The 22,680-nt window shown below is 45.4% G+C and overlaps 1 protein-coding gene across 2 annotated transcripts in view; it reads left to right on the top strand.

Moving 5' to 3' along the window:
• PIK3C2B (phosphatidylinositol-4-phosphate 3-kinase catalytic subunit type 2 beta) overlaps positions 1–22,680 on the top strand; it is a 935,041-nt gene that overhangs the window by 100,915 nt on the left and 811,446 nt on the right. For both annotated transcript variants that reach the window (XR_013274472.1, XM_077481256.1), the window contains exon 5: positions 20,112–20,232. Coding sequence is in view for 1 of the 2 variants with exons in the window: in XM_077481256.1 (XP_077337382.1) it covers positions 20,112–20,232 (121 nt within the window). In the remaining variant the exon portion in view is untranslated. The remainder of the gene's footprint in view (positions 1–20,111; positions 20,233–22,680) is intronic.

The raw sequence follows: 22,680 nt of genomic DNA, 5'->3' as shown, positions 1-22,680 counted from the left end.
CCTCTTCTTGCCCAGACACTTTGCATGATTATTGTGCGGTCATGCAATACTGTACCCATATTTAATCACTGCTGGGGTTTTTTGCTCAAAAGCTAAAAAATACCAAAAATGTTGGGGAAAAAAAAAAAAAAAATTTTCTTAGTTTGTTATAAAAATTTGAAAATGGGTTATTTTTGTTAGCGTTAGGGATTTTTTTTTTACAGATTTACGATCTTCTGTTTATTTCACATGATCAGCTTTCATTGGCTGACAGCTGATCACGTGGTAAGGGGCCGCGATCAGCCCCTTACTCTGATCAGCCAAGTCTCATATCACTAATCATTGATCACAGAGCACGGGCTCCACAGGGACAGCGCATGCTGGGGAGGACATCTATGGACATCCTCCTGGAAATTAAGGCCCGCGCTGTAGCTATCTTTCGGGCATAGCGTGGGCCGGAAGAAGTTAATCGCCACTGGGTTTTTTTTGCGCTGTAAATATAGACTGAAAATTTTGAAATATATATTTTTTTTCATCTGTTATAACATTTAGTAAGTTAGTCATTTATCTAAATAGATTTTGACCAAAATGTATACATTTATTTATCTTCTAGTAAAAATCCAACCCAAATCAGAGTATATTTGGGCTTTGTGAAGGTTATAGAGTCTACAAGCTATGGTGCTAGTCCATGATAATTGATCACACCTGATGTACTGATGGCCTATCTCATTTCATGAGACACTAACAAGCCAGCAAAGTTCAAATAGCCCCCAAATAACCCTTTTTTGCAAAGTAGACAGTCCAAGGTATATATTAAGAGGCATGGTGAGTTTTTTGCAATTTGTAATTTTTTTTCACCACAATTCTTTGCACAATGAATATATTTAGTTTTTTCACCAAATTGTCAAATTAACAGGTAATTTCTCTTACATAGCATATGCATACTTACAACTACATCCCAAAACACATTCTGCTCCTCCTCCTGGGTATGGCGATACCACATGTGAGACTTTTTCACAGCCTGGCCACATAGAAAGGCCCAACATTCAGGGAGGTCAGGTGTTCTAGGGACATAAATTACTCATCTAGTTTCTTCACCACCTATTACAATTTTGATGGCTCTATAGCACCAGAACAATGGAAACGCCCACAAAATGATCCCATTTTGGAAAACAAATACCCAAACATATATTCTATGGTGTATTAAAAACATTTTTTTTCCAAAAGTTTAAAAAAAAATGTCTAAAGAAAATGAAAACCCACTTATTCCACATTTTTACGGCACTGACTAGCGCTGTTAGGGATCCACTGATATAGTGGCACTGATGTGCACTATTGGATATTGAGCACTGTAGTGGCACTGGTGAACACTCACTGATGGTACTGAAGGTCACCGATGAGCACTCACTCATGGCACTGATAAGCACTCACTGTAGTGGCACTGATGCATGCTGTAATGGTACCATAGGGCACTGTAGGAGTTTTGATGACACTGTAGGAACACTCTAGTGAAGGGCTCAAAATTGCAAGTTCAGAGCTACTTGCCAGGCCGTAAGTTACTCGCCACCAGTTACCCCACCCAACCCCTACCTCGCCCCACCCCTAAATCCACGCTTGCCAATCGGCTGCCGTCATTATACTGTGGCAGGTCAGCATGATCCCGGAACCGTCGTAGCTATACATTGGCTCATGGGATCGGGATAGCAGACTGCCCTCTGCACAGCGGGTTGCCAATGCTCATGGCGGACTGTCGTGACGACCGCCGGCCATGCGCGTTCGCGAGCACCAGAGAAAGGACACGGAAGTGTGTGTGTGTGTAAAAACACAAATCCCTGTCCTGAGAGGAATGACAGATTGTGTATTCCTGTTAGCTAGGAACCGCGATTTCTCACTTCCTCTAGTCAGTCCACTCCCTCTTCAGTTAGAATCAACTCCCAGGGAACACGTTTAACCCCTTGATCGCCCCCTAGTGTTAACCCATTCACTGCCAGTGACATTTTTACAGTAATCAATGCATTTTTATAGCACTGATTATTGTATAAATGCCAGTGGTCCCAAAAATGTGTCAAAATTGTCCGGTGTGTCCGCCATAATGTCACAGTCGCAATAAAAATCGCAGGTCACCACTATTACTAGTAAAAAAAAAAATGGTATAAATCTATCCCCAAGTTTGTAGACACTATAACTTTTGCGCAAACTAAGCAATATATGCTTGTTTTTTTTTTTTTTTTTTTCCCTTTACTAAAAATACGTGGAAGAATAAATATCGGCCTAAACTGAGAAAAAAAAATTAGCTTTTCTTTTAAAAAAAAATGGGGGTATTTATTACAGCAAAAAGTACAAAATATTTTTTTATTTTTCAAAATTGTTGCTGTTTTTTTGTTTATAGCACAAAAAATAAAAACCACAGAGGTGCTCAAATACCACCAAAAGAAAGCTCCATTTGTGGGGAAAACGGGACGTCTATTTTGTTTGGGTGCAACATTGCACGTGCAATTGTCAGTTAAAGCAACACAGTGCCAAATTGCAAAAAATGGCCCAGTTATACACAAATTAAATTACTCCTAGCACACATGTCAGTGACCATAATTATAACCCCCAGCATTGTCAGTAGACTCCATAATACCTGCATACCGCCATAATGTTTCGCTGACATTACCACAAATGCAGAGGGGGGTATAATGTGACTGCCATGAGGACCAGTGCATGTGGGGGGTTGTTAACTACTTGTTTCACTACCACTGACCTCCCCACCCCAACCCCCCGCCTGCATTGGCGAACATGGCAATGCTTCCTCAATTTCAGCCTGTTCCAGTCACATTGCTCTAGTGCTATGGTGATGGACAGGGGGCCGGGGCAATGAAACAAGTAGTCAGCTGAACTTACCTCAGCACACACTCGCTCCTGGTAAGCTTACGTCTCCCTCTTTGAGGAGCGCAGGCAGGCAATTCAAGTGAGAGAGCGTGCGGGAGATGCAGGAAAGTGAGGGGGATCTCAGAAGATTGTTGCATCCCCATCCCGTCCACACAGCAACCAGGCAGTGCCTGAAACTGCCAGTCCCAAAACTGGAGAGAGGGGTGAGCAAAATCCTCCCTCCAGCAGCCATCACAGCCTGCACTGTGTGGTGCTCTGAATGATAGGAGTGACGCCAGTTGCATGCCTATAATTCAAGCAGCTTGGAACTGGGTACTCGTCTGCCCTGAGTGCCCCCTCTCCACATGCCCTCAGCAAATTTTCACTTGCCAAATGCGAGCAGGCAAGTGGAAATTTTGAGGGCTCAGAATGGAAACGGTTCGCTCAGTTGCCGCTGCACTCCATCAAGGGGATTCTCTGGTATCTTTGGACATCTAGGTTGCGTACCTGCACATACCCATATGTCTCAGGAATCAGAGGTTTCTGCGATTTGCAGTAGGGAAAGCCCAATACCAGTTTGTGGCTCTCCCTTTTGCCTTGGGATCAGCAACCCAAGTCTTTACCAAGTTATTGGCTCCAATTATGGCGTTGCGACAACATGGGATCGCAATCGTAGGTTACCTAGACAATCTCCTCCTGAGAGCAGCTTCCGCCTCAGAATTAAAGGAGCCTATGGCGATCACCGTGCAAACCCTGCAGGAATTTGGGTGGCCATTGAACCTCAAGTCGGTGCTTATACCTACTCAGCGTTTGGAGTAGCTAGGCTTACTTCTGGACTCCATGGAAGTGAGTGTTTCTCCCTTCAAACAAACTGCAGACTCTGAGCCGTAGTAAAGCTATCGATGGACCACTGGTGGTCATCGCTGCGCTTCTGCATGCGAGTCCTGGGCCTCTTTTGAAGCGGTACCATATGCCCGGTTTCACACCAGAGTCTTTCAGAAGGAGATATTGACAAAATCGGACAAATCTCCGTTATTCCTAGATCAGCAGATTCGGGTGAGCCAGTCAGTAAGGGACTGCCTGCTCTGGTGGCACTTCGGTCTGGGAAGTCGTTCCTACCTCTACATTGGACAGTGATCACAACGGACACCAGTCTGACCAGTTGGGGTGAAGTACTGGGAGTACAGTCGACCCAGGGCCTCTGGTGAGGGGAGGAATCCAAGTTGCCGATCAGTGTGCTCGAGCTCTGAGCGATCAGGCTATGTCTCTCCACATGGTCGACGAGACTAAGAGGGCATTTGATCAGGATCCAGTCAGAAAACGTCATGGCGGTGGCATATGTCAACCATCAAGGAGGAACACTAAGCTCGGCTGTAGCATGGGAGGTCACTCACATCCTTCAGTGGGCAGAGCGACATGTACCATTTACATCCCGAGAGTGGAGAACTGGCAGGTGGACTACTTAAGTCGCCAGATGCAGGACCCAGGAGAATGGGCGTTGCATCTGGAGGTGTTCAGGCTGCTGTGCCAGTGGTAAAGCGTGGATCTTTTGGCCTCCCATCTCAATCAGTTGGTGCTGAGATTCGTATCCAGGACAAGAGATCCTTTGGCCGATGCGTCAGACATGCTGGTGTCTCCATGGGGTCAGTACCAACTTATCTATGCCTTTCCTCCTCAAAAACTGTTACCACGTCTGCTCCGCAGAGTGGAGGCCTAGGGGATTCCATTGATCCTGATGGGCCTAGGCGTACCTGGTACGCTGACCGGGTACGGACGCTCCCTGGCGACTACCGATGTGAGAAGACCTGTATTCAAGGTCCAATTCTCCATTCTGCTTTACCATTACTGGTTTTAACGCCATGGCTGTTGAGAGCCAGGTGCTAAGGAACCGGGGCCTGTCGGACTCGGTGATTTGAACTATGTTGAGGGCATGAAAGCTTATTCTCGGAAGATATACCATTGTACCTGGAAGGCCTACATTTCCATGTGTAAGAAGGGGTGGCGCCCGCGCACCTATTCCTTGTCCAGGATTCTGCTGTTCATACAGCGAGGAGGAGACCAGAAATTGGCTTTAAGCACCATTAAGGGACAAATATCAGCCCTGGCTGTTTTTTCCAACAACCCCTGGTATCACACTCTCTAGTGAGCACTTTTATACAAGGGGTCCGGCATGTAGTCCCTCGAGTGCATCCACCCTTGCCCCCGTGGGATCTGAACATGGTGCTATTGGCGCTTCAGAAACCGCCGTTTGAGAACATCAGGGAAATTCTTTTGTTTACTCTCTGAGTGTTCTTCCTAGTAGCCATTACATTGGCCAGGAGTGTTTCGGAACTGGCGGCCTTGTCTTGCAAATCGCCCTATCTGGCTATCCACAAGGATAAGATGGTGTTGCGTCCACAACCTTCTTTCCTGCCGAAGGTGGTTTCAGCGTTTCACATCAGTGAAGACATTGTGTTAACATCTCCTAAACCGACACATTCTGAGGAGGTGGCCCTTCATTTCCTGTACGTGGTCCAGGCTCCAAGGGAATAGTTTTCTGTCACAGCTCCCTTCCGGAAGTCAGACTCTGTTTTGGTAGCTGGATCGAAAAAAGGTAATGCGGTCTCGTCAGCCACCATTTCCAGGTGTATCAGACAGATTGTGGTCCAGGCTTGCGCCTTGAAGGGGCAGGTGCCCTCCTTTCCTGTGACGGCCTATTCCACCAGGGCAATTGGAACCTCTTGGGCTTTCCGACATCAAGCGGCAGTCTGGCAAGTGTGTAAGGGGGCGACTTGGTCATCCGTTCACACCTTTACCAAATTCTAGTGGATGTAAGCGCATCTTCAGATGCATGCTTTGGCCGCAATGTTTTGCAGGCGGCCATGTCATGTTGCAATTCTGCACTCTTTCTTCTGTTTACTAAAACAGTTCATTTTGAGTATTAATGCACTGTTGCATTTGTTGACTGCAAGTTCTGATGCGGCTAGATAAGGTAAGGTGGTGACTCCCCTGTTATGGAGCACTTAAAGTTGTGGGTCAAGTTTTTTATGCTGTTTTCCCACCCCTCTTTATGACACTGCTTATGAACATCCTTACGGTCAAGATTACTGGAGCTGTGTCGGTCAATGAACGAAAGAGAAAATAGGATTTATGTACTCACTGTAAAATCCTTTTCTCTGAAGTTCATTGACGGACACAACAACCTCCCCTCCTATTGAATACTGCTTGTTGACGTGAGCTGCAGGAAGCTGCCTCAGGGGTTATTACCAGAGGGACTGCCCCCTGGGCGGAACTGTAAAGTTCTGTTATTTTCACATGTATTGCATGTTCTGCCTAGTCCTCTCCTGAAGGTGGCATTATAATCCTAAGGTCAAGATTACTGGAGCTGTGTCTGTCAATGAACTTCAGAGAAAAGGATTTTATGGTGAGTACAAAAATCCTATTTTCTAAATGTATTCTGCTACATATTTTTGATAAAAAAAAAAAAAAAAATAATCCAATAAGCGTATATTGATTTGTTTGCGCAAAAGTTAACTCATCTTTCACCTATGGGATATTTTTATGCCATTTTTATTTTTACTAGTATTGTCAGCAATCAGCGATTTTTAGTGGGACCACGAGATTGCGGTGGACAAACTGGACAAATTAGACATGAAGTGACACTTTTTGGTTAACACTGACACCAATACAGTGATCAGAAATGCTCTGTCGCTGTATAAATGACACTGGCAGAGAAGGGGTTAACACCAGGATAATCAAAGGGTTAAGTGTGCTCCTAGGGAGTAATGTCTAACTGTATGGGTGATGGTTTAACTGGAGGAAGACAAGATCTCTCTCTTCCTCTCTGGCAGAACAGTGATATGCCTTGTTTACATAGGCAGACCGTTGTAATGCCTCTCCAGTGAACAGTCGGCGGGTCCCAGGGGCCATCGCTGCCACTGGACCCACTGATTGGCTCCAGCTGTGTCTAATCACAGTGGGAGCTGGTCACCGGCAGAGCGGGCGCCCCAGACCCCGAGGTGCAAACAACAAATTCTAAATGAAATTTATAAACAACTAAATTCTGGCATGTTAGGGCCGGTTCACACTGCAGGCGATGCGAGGCGACTTGCCTCGCCGCGACCTGCCGCGACCTCAGCGGCAACTTGCAGATGACTTCTGTATAGAAGTCAATGCAAGTCGCCCCCAGGTCGCCCAGAAGTAGTAGTCGCTCCTCTCAGAACGGTTCCATTGTACAGAACGGGGGCGACTTGCGAGAGCGCGGCGAGGCGAGTCGTGTCGCCTCGCATCGCCCGCAGTGTGAACCGGCTCTTATTCTGAGGATAGACTAGAGAAGAACAAAATATTTTGGTCAATAGAGTTTTAGGTTTGAAGAAAGCACATACTAACACAAAAGCCTCTCCCTTAAGCTGGTTATAGATGATTTTTTGTTGTTCGACCAAAGAAAAAAGGTACGGATCCCTCCATCCACGCAAGCCAGTTACATAGGGGAATCATCCCGGCTTGGATATTGTAACTTGACAGGGGGGATTCTCCAATGTCTTAATACGCTGATCAGCTTCTGCAGCCAGCTGAAATAATAAAATTTTCCAACAAGCTTGTTCGACAAAAGCCAATCTAATGATGAACTAATGATTTAACTTCTGTGGAACAGGCATGGCTACACATGGTTTACAATTTGACAAGTCTTTGCTGAAGCGGACAAACTTCAATCCATCTATGGCCAGCTCAACTGTAATACACGATAAAAGAATAATAATGGCTTTTTGGCTGTTTTCCACCATGGATTGTAGTGACTAAGGGACCCTTAAATTCAGAAATTCTAAAGCAGAATATTGAAACATATGCTTGTGACTTAAAGCTCAAAGGAACTGTAGTTATATTAAGACAGTAATGCAATAATGAATTCGAAAACTACTCAACAAATATGCTTAAAATTTGCCTATTCATGTTTTAAAAAGTCAGGAACCTGACATCCGTTCTATTGAAGTGATATGGCAAAATCTGAAGCAGGCCATTCAGAGCAAAACTCAAATAAGTGAATAGTTTTGTGTATTTGAATGGATCAAAAAAAATGAAAAATACTAACCATGGCACAGGTCTGGTCAGCAACTACAAAAAGCATTTTGATGAGGTAATAGCCAATAAAGCAGGGTCTAGTAGTTAATGATTGTATGATTTCATGAACTTTTTCTTTAGTGACCAATTAAAACATTTGTAGTGATAACGTAAAAATGTTTTTCGTTAGACTTTTTAGTTGTATTAAACTCGAATCATGATTTAGCAATTATGTATGCCAAAGACTAGTAAAGTCTGAATGAGGCTATGTTACTGGGAAGGAGGAGGAAAACTATTGCAGATATGAAGTTCAGCTATCTTGAGGATCTGATAATGCTGAACCTTGCTTGCCTTTGCCTGGCCACATTTTTGTTTTATCAGCGAATGATGAGAATCAGGAATGTGTGTGGCAAAGTTTAACCAATTGAGCCCCGGAAGGTTTTACCCACTTCCAAAATTTTTTTTTTACGATAAGGCACTGCATCGCTTTAACTCACAATTGCGCGGCCGTGCAATGTTGTACCCAAATAAAATTGATGTCCTTTTTTTTTCTCACAAATATAGCTTTCATTTGGTGGATCACCTCTGTGCTTTTTATTTTTTGCGCTATAAACAAAAACGGCCGACCGTTTTGAAAAAAATAAACTCTTACTTTCTGCTATTATACATATCCAAAAAAAAAAAAAAACAAGATTTCTTCATAAATGGCGCCATGTTGTTGCTCCTACCCCATAGCTTTTTACTTATCTTTTATTTACTTCAGCTCTGGAAAGCTTTACCCCCTTCTTGACCGGGCCATTTTTTGCAATACAGCATTGCGTTATTTTAACTGCCAATTGCCCAATCGTGTGATGCTGTACCCAAATAAAATTGATGTTCTTATTTCCCCACAAATAGAGCTTTCTTTTGGTGGTATTTGATCACCTCTGCAGTTTTATTTTTTGCACTATAAACAAAAATTTTTTTTTACTTTCTGCTATTATACATATCTAAAAAAAAGTAAAAAAATGAATTTCTTCATAAATGTAGGCTAATATGTATTCTGCTACATATTTTTGGTAAAGAAAAAATCCCAATAAACGTATATTGAGTGGTGGCACAAGTTATAGCATCTACAAACTACGGGATAGATTTTGGGACTTGTTTTATTATTTATTTTTTATTTTTTACTGGTAATGGCGGCGATCTGCAATTTTTAGCAGTACTGCTTGTGACATTTTGTCAGGACAAATCTGACACTAAATGGCAATTTTGGGATGAGTGACGCCAATGAAGTGATCAATGCTAAAAAAAAATGCACTGATCCCTGTATAAATTACACTGGCAGGGAAGGGATTAACACTAGGGGATGATCAAGGGGTTAAATGTGTTCCCTGGGAGGTGTTTCTAAATGGGGGGGGGGGGAGTGGATTCACTGGAAGAAAATATATTTTTTCAGCTTAGCTGAAACATGGTGTCTCACCTTTTCTCTCTGAAAGATCAGCGGTGCGCTTTGTTTACATCGGCACACCACTGCTCTGTCTCTCCTGTGAACGAACACAGCGGAAGCGGCATGCGTGCACCCCCTAAACCACGTACACGAAATAACATACAGGTACGTGATTTTGTACACCCAGGCCACCCTGCAAATGTATGTGGGGTGGTCCAGAAGCAGTTAACGGATAAGTTTACCTTTCAACTTATTTTTTCTTCTAAATTCCAGCTCCCCTATGTACAAATATACCATTAACCAGTTGCCGACCGCCGCACGCCGATGTACGTCGGTACAATGGCACGGGCAGGCATAAGGACACACATGTACGTCCCTTGCCTCCCACGGGTCGGGGGCCCGATCGGGCCCCCGCCCGGTGCCTGCGGCGGTCGGTATTCGTTCGGGAGCGATCCCGGACGAGGGGACGGCCATTCATTCATGGCCACCCCCTCGCGATCGCTCCCGACGAATAGAAATCCCCGGTGACATCACTTCCTCTCCTGTAATGTAAACACAGGAGAGGAAGTGATGTATTCTCTCCTCCGTGTCGGTATTTTTCGTTCCGACACGGAGGAGAGCGGATCAGTAAGTTGCACCAACACTCTACACACACAGTAGAACATGCCAGGCACACTCACACCCCCCCTTTACCCCCCGATCACCCCCCCAATTACCCCTGCCCCCCCAGTCACAGTGACACCAATGTCATTTTTTTTTTTTTTTTTTTTTGCATTGGTGTCATTTGTGACTGTAATAACTGTTAGGGCAGTTAGAGTTAGCCCCCTTTAGTTCTAATGTACCCCCCTAACCCCCCCAATAAAGGTTTAACCCCGTGATCACCCCCCGTCGCCAGTGTCACTAAGGCTGGGTTCACATTGCAGCGGTTTATGAGAACGAATGTGATTCGCACCGCACTGCAGTGCAAATCACATCCGATCTCTGTGCGATTCAAGTTCAGCCATTCGCCGCACCCGCCGCACCCGCCACACCCGCCGCACCCGCCGCAAATTCGCACGGGACCCTTTTTTTGGCCCGCAGCAGAATCGGATCGCATGGGTGTTCACACCATGCGATCTGAGTTTGCAGATCGCACTGCGATATGCGAACTGATCTGGGGGTGTCAGTAACATTTCACTGACACTCCCAGCAGTTCGCATAGGGCAGTGTGAACTGCCGCCGGGAGGCATGCGATGCGGGAACCCGCCGCGGATTCGCGGCGTTTCCGCATCGCTCCAGTGTGAACCCAGCCTAATAAGCGATCATTTTTCTGATCGCCGTATTAGTGTCACAGGTGACGCTAGTTAGGCAGGTAGGTATTTAGGTTCGCCGCAGCTTTTTATAGCGCCAGGGACCCCCATATACTACCGCATAAAGCCCCCTGATTGCCCCCTAGTTAACCCTTTCACCAGTGATCACCATATAACTGTTACAGGTGACGCTGGTTGGTTAGTTATTTTTTTATAGTTTCAGGGCACCCGCCATTTATTACCTAATAAAGGTTTAACCCCCTGATCACCCGGCGGGTGTCATTTGTGACTAATAACTGTTAGGGCAGTTAGGGTTAGCCCCCTTTAGTTCTAAGGTACCCCCCTAACCCCCCCAATAAAGGTTTAACCCCGTGATCACCCCCCGTCGCCAGTGTCACTAAGGCTGGGTTCACATTGCAGCGGTTTATGAGAACGGATGTGATTCGCACCGCACTGCAGTGCAAATCACATCCGATCTCTGTGCGATTCGAGTTCAGCCATTCGCCGCACCCGCCGCAAATTCGCACGGGACCCTTTTTTTGGCCCGCAGCAGAATCGGATCGCATGGGTGTTCACACCATGCGATCCGAGTTTGCAGATCGCACTGCGATATGCGAACTGATCTGGGGGTGTCAGTAACATTTCACTGACACTCCCAGCAGTTCGCATAGGGCAGTGTGAACTGCCGCCGGGAGGCATGCGATGCGGGAACCCGCCGCGCATTCGTGGCGTTCCCGCATCGCTCCAGTGTGAACCCAGCCTAATAAGCGATCGTTTTTCTGATCGCTGTATTAGTGTCACAGGTGACGCTAGTTAGGCAGGTAGGTATTTAGGTTCGCTGCAGCTTTTTATAGCGCCAGGGACCCCCATATACTACCGCATAAAGCCCCCTAATTGCCCCCTAGTTAACCCTTTCACCAGTGATCACCATATAACTGTTACAGGTGACGCTGGTTGGTTAGTTATTTTTTTATAGTTTCAGGGCACCCGCCATTTATTACCTAGTCTCACTAGTGTACCCCTAAATTTAGGGGTGTCTACTTTCCAAAATGGGGTCATTTGGGGGGGGTTTGTGCCATCTTGGCATTTTATGGCCTTCAAAACTGTAACGCCCTTAGAAAGCCTGAAGGCGGTGCTTGGTTTTCGGGGCCCCGTACGCGGCTAGGCTCCCAAAAAGTCCCACATATGTGGTATCCCCGTACTCAGGAGAAGCAGCAGAATTTATTTTGGGGTGTCATTTCACATATGCCCATGGCATGCATGAGCAATATATCATTTAGTGACAACTTTGTTAAAAAAAAAAAAAAAAAAAAAAAGTTTGTAATTTTCCCGCAACTTGTGGCAAAATATAAAATATTCCATGAACTCAACATGCCTCTCAGCAAATAGCTTGGGGTGTCTACTTTCTAAAATGGGGTCATTTGTGGGGGTTTTGTGCCATCTTGGCATTTTATGGCCTTCAAAACTGTAATAGGTAGTGAGAAGTGAACTCAAAAATTTACGCCCTTAGCCTGAAGGCGGTGCTTGGTTTTCGGGGCCCCGTACGCGGCTAGGCTCCCAAAAAGTCCCACATATGTGGTATCCCCATACTCAGGAGAAGCAGCAGAATTTATTTTGGGGTGTCATTTCACATACGCCCATAGCATGTGTGAGCAATATATCATTTAGTGACAACTTTGTGTAAAAAAAAAAAAAATTTTTTTTTTTGTCATTATTCAATCGCTTGAGGCAAAAAAATAAAATATTCAATGGGCTCAACATGCCTCTTATCAATTTCCTTAGGGGGTCTACTTTCCAAAATGGGGTCATTTGGGGGGGTTTTGTACTGCCCTGCCATTTTAGCACCTCAAGAAATGAGATAGGCAGTCGTAAACTAAAAGCTGCGTAAATTCCAGAAAACGTACCTTAGTTTGTAGATGTGACAACTTTTGCGCAAACCAATAAATATACAATTATTGACTTTTTTTTTACCAAAGACATGTGGCTGAATACATTTTGGCCTAAATGTATGACTAAAATTGAGTTTATTGGATTTTTCTAATAACAAAAAGTAGAAAATATCATTTTTTTTCAAAATTTGCGGTCTTTTTACGTTTATATCGCAAAAAATAAAAATCGCAGAGGCAATCAAATACCATCAAAAGAAAGCTCTATTTGTGGGAAGAAAAGGACGCAAATTTTGTTTGGGTACAACATTGCATGACCGCGCAATTACCAGTTAAAGCAGCGCAGTGCCAAAGTGTAAAAAGACCTCTGGTCATTTACCAGCAAAATGGTCCGGTCTGAAAGTGGTTAATGTACTTTTTGGGTAAAAATATCAAAGCTTTACATTAAAGCGGAGTTCCGCCAAAATAAAATAAAAGTCAACAGCTACAAAAAGTTTAGCTGCTGACTTTTAATAATCGGACACTCATCTGTCCTGCTTCCCTCCCTCTCCACTCTGCAGCGCTGGCTACTGTGGGCGCCTGGCTGTGGCTTCACAGCTGGGTGTGGACTTTGCTGCACACTGTGAAGGGCCGGGCAATCTTCTGGGACCTGTGAAGTGTCCCAGAAGATTGCAGGGTGGGAGGGAGGGGGTAGAAGTGATCTTCCTTTCCAGTGCTGCGGAGCCCCGCAAGGAAGTGGGAGCTGGATGCCTCTAAAAAGAGGATATCCGCCCCCCCCCCCCCCACAAAAAAACAACATTCCAAATGCGTCATATCAGGGTGTTGCCATCACTTAAAGCTGAAGTTCCATTTTTGGGTGGAACTCGGCTTTAATTCTACAGACACTTAATTCACTTTAGGGGATAAGGGACTAGATACAAGGTTTTAGTAATGAGAACAGTATCATTAGCATTAATCAGCATGGATTCATGAAGAATCATTCTATTAACCTTCTATGAGGAGGTGAGTTGCCAGCTAGATAAAGGAAGGCCCGTAAACGTGGTGTATCTGGATTTTGCAAAAGCATTTTACACAGTTCCCCTTAAAATTTAACTGTACAAAATGAGGTATGTTGACATAGACCATAGGGTGAGTACATGGATTGAAAACTGGCTACAAGGGGCGAGTTCAGAGGTTGGTGATGGGGATTACTCGGAATGGTCAGGGGTGGGTATTGGGGTCCCCCAGGGTTCTGTACTGGGACTAATCCTATTTAATTTGTTCATAAACGACCTGGAGGATGAGGTAAACAGTTCAATCCCTGTATTTGCGGACATTACTAAGCTAAGCAGGGCAATAACTGCTCCACAATAACAAATTAATGGGGCTCAGCAATGGCATGCAATGCCAAGCTGCTGCTAACAAAGCAAACAAAATATCGGCATGCATTAAAAAGGGGATCCACTCCAGAGATCAAACGATAATTCTCCCGCTCTACAAGACTCTGGTCCGGCTACACCTGGAGTATGCTGTCCAGTTCTGGGCACCAGTCCTCAGGTCCACTAGAAATGGAGCGAGTACAAAGAAGGGCAACAAATCTAATAAAGGGTCTATAGGATATTATTTATGAGGAAAGGTTGCAAGCACCAAACTTTGTTCTCTCTAGAGAAGAGATGCTTGAGCCCACAATAGGGATAAAACTTTTTCGCAGAAAGGAGTTTAACAAAACTCGTAGCCACTCATTAAAATTTAGAAGAAAAGCGGTTTAACCTTTAACTACTTAGAGGGTTCTTTACTGAAAGAGCGTCAAGGATTTGGAATTCCCTTCCACAGGTGATGGTCTCAGCCGGTACCATTGATGGTTTCAAGAAACTATTAGATAAGCACCTGAATGACCGCAACATACAGGGATATACAATGTAATACTGACCTAAATCACACACATGGGTTGAACTTGATGGACTTGTGTCTTTTTTTTGTCATTTTGGAGCATTTTCACTCATCACTCATAGGGCAGCCCATCCGCCTAAATGTGCTACCCTACATGCAACAATCGCTCCAAAGAAGCTTCAGAACTTTTTTGTTACCATAGAGCGGAGCCTGGTGCGTTTTTGTTACTGTGATTTTTGGTGCCGCACATTTCTGAAATGCAGGTAAACTCAGATGTGAATGGAGCCTCATGTAGTGCAGCAAATTGAAATCAACAGGCTGCCCTATGTGTGTGTCAGGAAAAATAAGCCACAAAATGTGTGCTCCCACTATGGTAGACGTGAAATTGGTGTGTTTTTTTTTGTAAATTACTTTTCATTGAGTTTTTTTGACATACAAACAGTAACCCGCATAAGCGGAAACAGACACTGGTTACAGCATAAAAAACATCCCAGTGTAGACAATAAAGGGGACCACCCCCCATGGAAAAAGGGGGGGGAGGGGAACAATCCCCACAACAAATACAAAAAGGTGATAACCCAGCCCTGGTACAGTCTTGCCTAGACAGATATGCCCACTATGTTATCCTCCAGCCGGAGTTATGTTTTGTAGTGATTCCATGTGCTGACTCTCTCCGTTCAATCATACAGGAGAATGTCTTCCCTCCCCAATTCCCCCATTCCCTCACCAAAAGAAAAAGTTCCCTCTAGTTATATGAAAAGCCCATCTATTGGGAAGATCTTTGCATTGGTCTCCAGCTAACCCGCACTCCGAAAACTATTCCTTCAGAACTCTGCAGGAAACCGTAGGATCAGTGAGTGTAGCTGATCATGTAGTTAATCCGAAACTGTATCCACAGAAGCCACCCACCCTCCCCAAACCTTATTGAACTTGGCAAGAGCTCCTCTGCTCAAGTATGTGGCTTTATAAAATGGCATCACTTTGTTGACCAGAGATTTTCAGGTCTCCAAGGTGGGAGTAGACAAACTCTTCCACGATAAGACAATTCGTTTTTTAGCATAAAACAATAATAGGGTGAAAAGAGTTTGTATAGCCCTAGTAGTAGCCAAAGGTTCAACCAAATACAACAAGTACACTTCAGTGAACTAGGGGATTGAAATAGAGGTGACTGATCTGATACAGTGAGCTATAGCTTGCCAGTAAGTTTTAATATGAGGACAGTCCCAGAATATATGCATGAAGTTTGCCATAAGCATGGTGCATCTCCAGCACAGGGACTGCTGGTTCCCAAACATTTTCGCAAATCTAGCCGGGGTTAGATATATTTTATGTAGGAATTTGTAGTGAATTAAGCGGTCTCTGGCAGGGACTAAGTATTGAAACGTGGTCCCCCCACATGCCATACCAGTTGTCTCTGTCTAACACTGAGGCTACCTCCTCCCAGGCCAGTCTACAAGGTTCCATTAACATGCCCGTTTCTTGGAAAAGGTCCTTGTATATGCTAGAGACTGGTTTAACCAAGGAGTCACTGGGTGTCGATCGTTCTGAGTCACTAGAGTGGGTGACTGGGGAAAAAGAGAAGGCTAACTTATTAAATACTTCAGCTCTGTGTATACCAAGGAGCATGGGGAGCTCTTTTCTATAATGGGGGTGGTACTGACGCAGCCCCAAATCCACAATGGCTCAAAAGTGATATGGTCCAGAAATATTTGGACAGAATAAAGGTGGACAAAGCACCTGGACCTGATGGCATCCACCCACGGATCCTAAAAGAATTGAGCTCTGTAATTTCAAAGCCATTGTATCTTATTTTTAGGGACTCATTAATGACAGGAATAGTACCACTGGATTGGGGCAGGGGCAATGTGGTGCCTATATTTAAAAAGGGAACAAAGTCTTCACCAAGTAATTATAGACCCGTTAGTTTAACTTCTATAGTTGGGAAGATACTGGAGGGATTAATAAAAGACCACATACCGTATATACTCGAGTATAGGCCGACCCGAATATAAGCCGAGGCCCCCAATTTACCCCCCAAAAAACTGGCAAACTTATTGACTCGTGTATAAGCCGAGGGTGAGACATGCCTGTCCATCCCTGTGTGTGTGTCCGTCCATCCCTGTGTGTCCGTCCATCCCTGTGTGTCCGTCCATCCCTGTGTGTCCGTCCATCCATCCCTGTGTGTGTGTGTGTCCGTCCATCCATCCCTGTGTGTGTGTGTGTCCGTCCATCCATCCCTGTGTGTGTGTGTGTCCGTCCATCCATCCCTGTGTGTGTCCATCCATCCATCCATCCCTGTGTGTGTGTGTGTGTCCATCCATCCATCCATCCCTGTGTGTGTGTGTCTCCATCCATCCATCCATCCCTGTGTGTGTGTGTCTCCATCCATCCATCCATCCCTGTGTGTGTGTGTCTCCATCCATCCATCCCTGTGTGTGTGTGTGTGTGTGTGTGTGTCCAGCCTACCTGTGTCCCGAGCCTGTGTCCCGAGCCTCCGTCCCGTGCCTTGCCTCCTTGCCTCCGTCCCGTGCCGTGCCTTGCCTCCGTCCCGTGCCGTGCCTTGCCTCCTTGCCTCCGTCCCGTGTCGTGTCGTGCCTTGCCTCCGTCCCGTCCCGTGCCGTGCCTTGCCTTGCCTTGCCTCCGTCCCGTGCCTTGCCAGGATCGCCGCTCTTCGTCGGCGCCTCTGCGGCCATTCTAAAATTCAAAAGCCGCGCCTCCGCCTTCGCCTGTGATAGGCGGAACACTGAATTTCCCAGCAGCCTGTGTTCCGCCTATCACGGACATCGTCTCATCCTCGTCCGTAGTACGAGGATGAGCGGATGTCCGTGATAGGCGGAACACTGACTGCTGGGAAATTGAGTGTTCCGCCTATCACAGGCGGAGGCGCGGCTTTCAAATTGTAGTATGTCCGCCGTCTGTCTGCTCGATACGCTGATCGAGCAGTCAGACGGCGATGACTCGAGTATAAGCCGAGGGGGGCACTTTCAGCCTCAAAAAAGAGGCTGAAAATCTCGGCTTATACTCGAGTATATACGGTAGATGAATTCTTGCAGGAAAAAAATATTTTGAGCAACAGACAGCATGGATTCATGAAAGACAGAAGTTGTCAGACAAACCGTGACTTCAGTCAGAGTACCCATGGTAGTACCCTTAATCGGTGGGGAAGAGCACAGTGCCATTGCAAGAGGTTCCATGACCAATGCAAAAAGACCTGGTGAGAGCGGGCACCCCTGTCTGCTGTCCCTGGACACCGGAAAGGCATCTGACGCCCCGCCATTAAGACGGAGAGCTGCTACTGGATGATCATACAGCAGCGATATCCACTGAAGGAAGTTGGGGCCAAACCACATGCGGTGTAACACCTGCTTCATATAACCCCCATTAATGGAGTCAAATGCCTTTTCCAGATCAAAAAACACCAGTGTTCCCCTGAGGAACTTCCAGCCTCCAACTGAGTATCGGTATACACCCTCCGGATATTAATATCTGTGGCCTTTTTAGGCATGAACCCAGTCTGATCAGGTGATATTAAATGATCTATTATTTTCGTTAACTGATTGGCAAGCATTTTAATAAGAATTTTAAGGTCCATATTAAGCAGTGCTATGGGCCTATACGATGAGCAGGATAAAGAGTCTTTGTCAGGCTTGGGTAGTAAGACCACATGAGCCTCGTAAAAGGAGGTGGGTAGCATACCAGTTTCTAAACATTCGCTATACAGTTGCAAAAGTCTGGGGGATAGGAGTTCCATATTTTGTTTATACCATTCTGCATGAATCCCATCCGGTTCCGGCGACTTACCATTAGGAAAGGAGGCAACAGCCGCTCCCAATTCTTTTTCGGTAAAAGGTGCATCTAAACTAGTCGCAGCCTCAACTGGCAGCACAGGGATCTGGAGGGGGTCCAGCATATCTGTCTGTCGTATCTGATGGTCAAACGGTGGGAGTTGGGTGTACAATTTAGAGTAGTAAGAGACAAATGCCTGCTTGATGCCCTCCCCATCTCTCACGAATGTGCCCTCAGATGTGCGCACACAGGGGAAAGCTGTGTGCATCCGGGCATCAGCAGCCAGGCTAAAAGCTTCCCATTTTTATCCCCTTTTTCAAACAGTGTTTTGGCTCTGGTATTGAAGTTACATTGAGTGAGACTTTGGAAGTGCAACAATAGTGCTATTCTGCCCATCTGCAACTCAGCCAGGGAGGAAGGGGAAGGTGTTTCAGCATGAGTGTTTGCACAGAGTGTTTAATGAACTTGGAGCTTTTCAGTGGTGGAGTTTTTTTCAGCCCTGGCAGCCTTGATGGCCGATACATACAACCCCCTGGCGGATGCCTTGAATGCATCCTATACCACAGGCCTATCCGCTGTTCCTTCATTGTGATCCCAGTAGTCTTTTAGCTGTGGTCAGACCAAAGCCTCGACCAAGGGTTCCACCACCCAACCAGGATGTAGCCTCCACACCCCACTGGGTCTACCAGTGGCCAGAGTTAATGTGACCTGTAGGGGAGTATGATCTGAAATTCCCCCAGCCAGGTAGGAGACCTCAGTGACCTGGGGCAACAGAGCAGGGCCAGCAAATGCCAGATCTATGCGAGAGGAAGAGGTGCTGATGTGGGAAAGATAGCAGTAACCTTTCTTCAGGGTGTTTCCACTGCCACACCTCCTCAAAAGTCGCTAAATCTGCCCAATGCCCGAGCTCATGGTTCTGCAGCCGATTCGGGTTAGAGGTGTCCAAGGCATAGTCTAAAATGTTGAAGTGCCCAGCCACAAATAATTTTAAAGGGCCAAAAGTGGCAACTTTCTTAAGGATTGTGTACAAGACCTCACTTTTGAAATAGGGTGGGACATTAAACATTGACTAACGCCATGAGTTGGGATTTGACTTCCAGAACCACCATGACATAGAGCCCCTGGGAGTCTGTAACCACATGTTCCACTGAGCAGGTTCGTTTTTTGTGAATAAGGATAGCCACCCCTCTAGCATATGAAGAATGAGTGTAGTGTATGGCTCTCTGAATCCAACTCATGTTTAGGGAGAGTACCCTGTTCCCGCTTAAGTGGGTCTCCTGCAAGAACACTATGTGCGGATTCTGATCTTTGAGGTATTGGAGTACCAACGATGTTTAACACAAGAACAGTGAGGCACCAGTCACATCTGTGTGTTAACTTGCATTTCAAAAATGTACTTGTATAAAGATGGTCATAAACTATGCAATATAATTGTTTGTTTATTTAGGGAGGAGGGCGATCACTGATTGCATTTCATAAAAAAAAAAAAGTGCAGCTGGGATTGGGTGGGTAGGTAGGAGGGTGGATGATGCGGAGTGTGTGCTAATGAGGTCAGCTGGCCCTTCCTGTGTCATGACCTATAGTCTGACCAGAAAGTGAGGCAGAAGCAATGGAATGTTTGGAAGCATTGATGAGGACAAGTGAAGTAAGCGTCTGTAAAATTAATGGAAAGCTTTGGTATATTTGCAAAAAAAAGTACATTGGTGCTATATTGGTACATAGGGGTGTTGGAAAAAAAAGTTAAACTTCTCCTTCAACAACAAGAGTCAGACACTTTCTGTTAAGAGCCCAACAATACAGCCCTGCGCTCAGCTTTGATGGTTTTTTTGGGGGATCTGCAGGCATGTATAGGTAATTTTAGTTGCCTACTTGCCTAACATGACAATATATGATACAAGTAAAATTTTTAGATTTAGATCTACCGCAAATATACTGTATATTTTAGGTTTTAAATTTTTTCCTTTTTTGTTTCTTTGTTTTTAGGTTCTTCTACTGTAGATCTGCTCATTTACCAGACTCTTAGCTACACTATGGATCATTTGCAGGATCTTTGCGTGTCTGACTATTTACTTAAAATTTGTGGCTTGGAAGAGTTCTTACAGAAGTGAGTATCCTAGTGGTCAGTCATGTATGTTGTATACCTTACCATCATTAAAGGTAAACTGTACTGAAGAGTACAGCCTATCACTGCTGAGATATTCCCAATTATGTCTCTTCGTACTCCAGGATGAGAAGGCAGTCCGGGAAATCTCTAAAGGCACAGCATCATCTCTAACTGTTCCTTTTTAGGACTCAAACTATTGGATTTACTTTGTCATCCTAGCAAATGCGGCAAGAATAAAATCTTGCAGCTAAACGGCAGGCAGATCTAAATGACCACTGGATGACACAAACCCTAGTGATGCCACTGATCCTAAATCATTACACTGCCTTCCAAATATCCCCCTATTTAGATACCTACAATTTTGGCATGCCTTTGTCTCTCAATTTGTTGCTGGTCAGGTTACCCTACAATCTACCGATATCAAACGACTGTTGAGGGATGGCTTCCTGACAAATGCTTTCCCCTTTTAACAAAGGTTTGTTTCCAGAAACCTATATTCGGTTACCTTGTGCATGTCTGTGTGGGATGCTGCTGTCCCTGGGTTGGATAGAGACAACTGTGATGGTATCTGGGAGTCTCCTTTTACATGTTTGGTGTCTTTCAGAGCTCATCTTATTGGCTACAAATTCCTCTAAAGCATATACCAGTATTTCACTCCTGCCAAGCTAGCTAGGATATACAGCCAGGACCGTTTTTAAGGCAGGGCAACAGGGGCAGCTGCCCTGGGCCCTGTCATTGTTATGGGGCCCAAAGCAGCTGCCTCATACTTACCAACTATCCTGGTTTCAATTCCCTCGTCCCTTGTGGTTTTAGTCCTGTGATGTGTCCCAATATCTCAGTGTAAAGTGCTGCTACTAATGCTGCCCAGCTCTGCCCTATTGTTGTGTACAGATGACTCAGCTGCAGACCCTGTGTTTACATGTAAATTACTGGCATTCATATGTAAATAGCAGTTGCATTCATATGTAAATTGGGCGACTGGCAGCATTGATATGTATATAATCCCCCCCTGATGTCATATCCACAGTAATCTCTAGCAACCAATCAACAAGCAGAAATCATGTGCTGTAACTTCTAGCAACTAATCAGTGAGCTGTAATGTGTGCTGTAACCTCTAGTAACCAGTCAGTGAGCGGTAATGATACACTGTAACCACTGGCAACCACTTGCAATAGCCACCTGATCTGATTCAGTAAACTGATTTTGAGTCTAGCAGCTATTTATTGCATGTCTCAGAGCAGGTGGAGAGCAAAACTACACTGGGGGGGGGGGGGGGGGCGCGCAAGAAAAGTTTTGCCCAGAGTCCAATCAATATTTTAAGATGGCCCTGTATACAGCAACCAATTTTCCTCATGCTGGACATGTTCCTCCTCTTGCAGTAATTTGATATGTTAAATTCAAATATCACTGATAAGAATCTTACAATCTATATCGCTGATCCAAGCCCTCAATGGATAATTTTCCTCTTTAACCACTTTACGCCCGCGCTATAGCCAAAAAACGGCTACAGCGCGGACGCTAACTGACGGGAGGCCGTCCCTGGACATCCTCCTGTTAACTTCCCCAATGCACGCCGCAGGCGCCATGGGTGTAGTCCTGTGCTGGCCGTGTCCCCCAGACACAGCCAGTCACAGATCACTGTAAACGGCCCATCACAGCGGCCGTTTACAGCATGATCGGCATGCCAAATGAGACATGATCTCATATGTAAACATATGAGATCATCTCTCATTCCCGGCTCTCCCTCCTCACACAGACAGCGTGTGAGGAGGGAGAGATGAACCGCTGCATCTCTGCAGTGGTCAGTGTAAAAAAATACATTAAAAATACAGTGGCCACCTGTTCCCACTGCCACCTGTCCCCACTGCCACTTGTCCCCAGTGCCACATAGGGCCATATGTCATCAGTGCCATCTGTCATCAGTGCCATATCAGTGTCACATGTCAGTGCCACATATTAGTGCCACGTGTCATTAGTGCCATCTGTCAGTGTCGCGTGGCATCTGTCATCAGTGCCACGTAGCAGTACCATCTGTCATCAGTGCCACGTGTCATTGTCCTGGTGCTCCTGGGCCTTCAAAAGTGTAATGTAATAAGTAGTCAACAAGTTAGATGTGCAATTTCTGCTCCTAGAACACGTGATGGTGCTCCCTGCATGTTGAGCCTCTCTATGTGGCCAGGCTGTGGAAAAGTCCCACACATGTGGTATCGTAATACTCAGGAGAAGTAGCAGAATTTATTTTTATCCTCATGATTGAGAATTCATTTGGAAGAATCGTTGGTTTCCCGATTTTCATCAGTCAATCCTGCCATCCACTAATTTCCAGTGGATACTGTTACAAGTCTATTTTGACTCCCAGACTGCAAAGCTGGGTGTCATCGTGATCCGGTGAGTGGGGACACGTGGGGGTGTTTTGTCACGCCTGAACTTGTCTGCGATTTTCTGCCT

This window comes from Lithobates pipiens, unplaced genomic scaffold, assembly GCF_037356315.1.
Source record: "Lithobates pipiens isolate NorthernLeopardFrog02 unplaced genomic scaffold, aLitPip1_a1.2 Scaffold_16, whole genome shotgun sequence".
Classification (NCBI taxonomy): Eukaryota; Metazoa; Chordata; class Amphibia; order Anura; family Ranidae; genus Lithobates; species Lithobates pipiens.
This window is presented reverse-complemented; position numbering and strand designations above follow the sequence as displayed.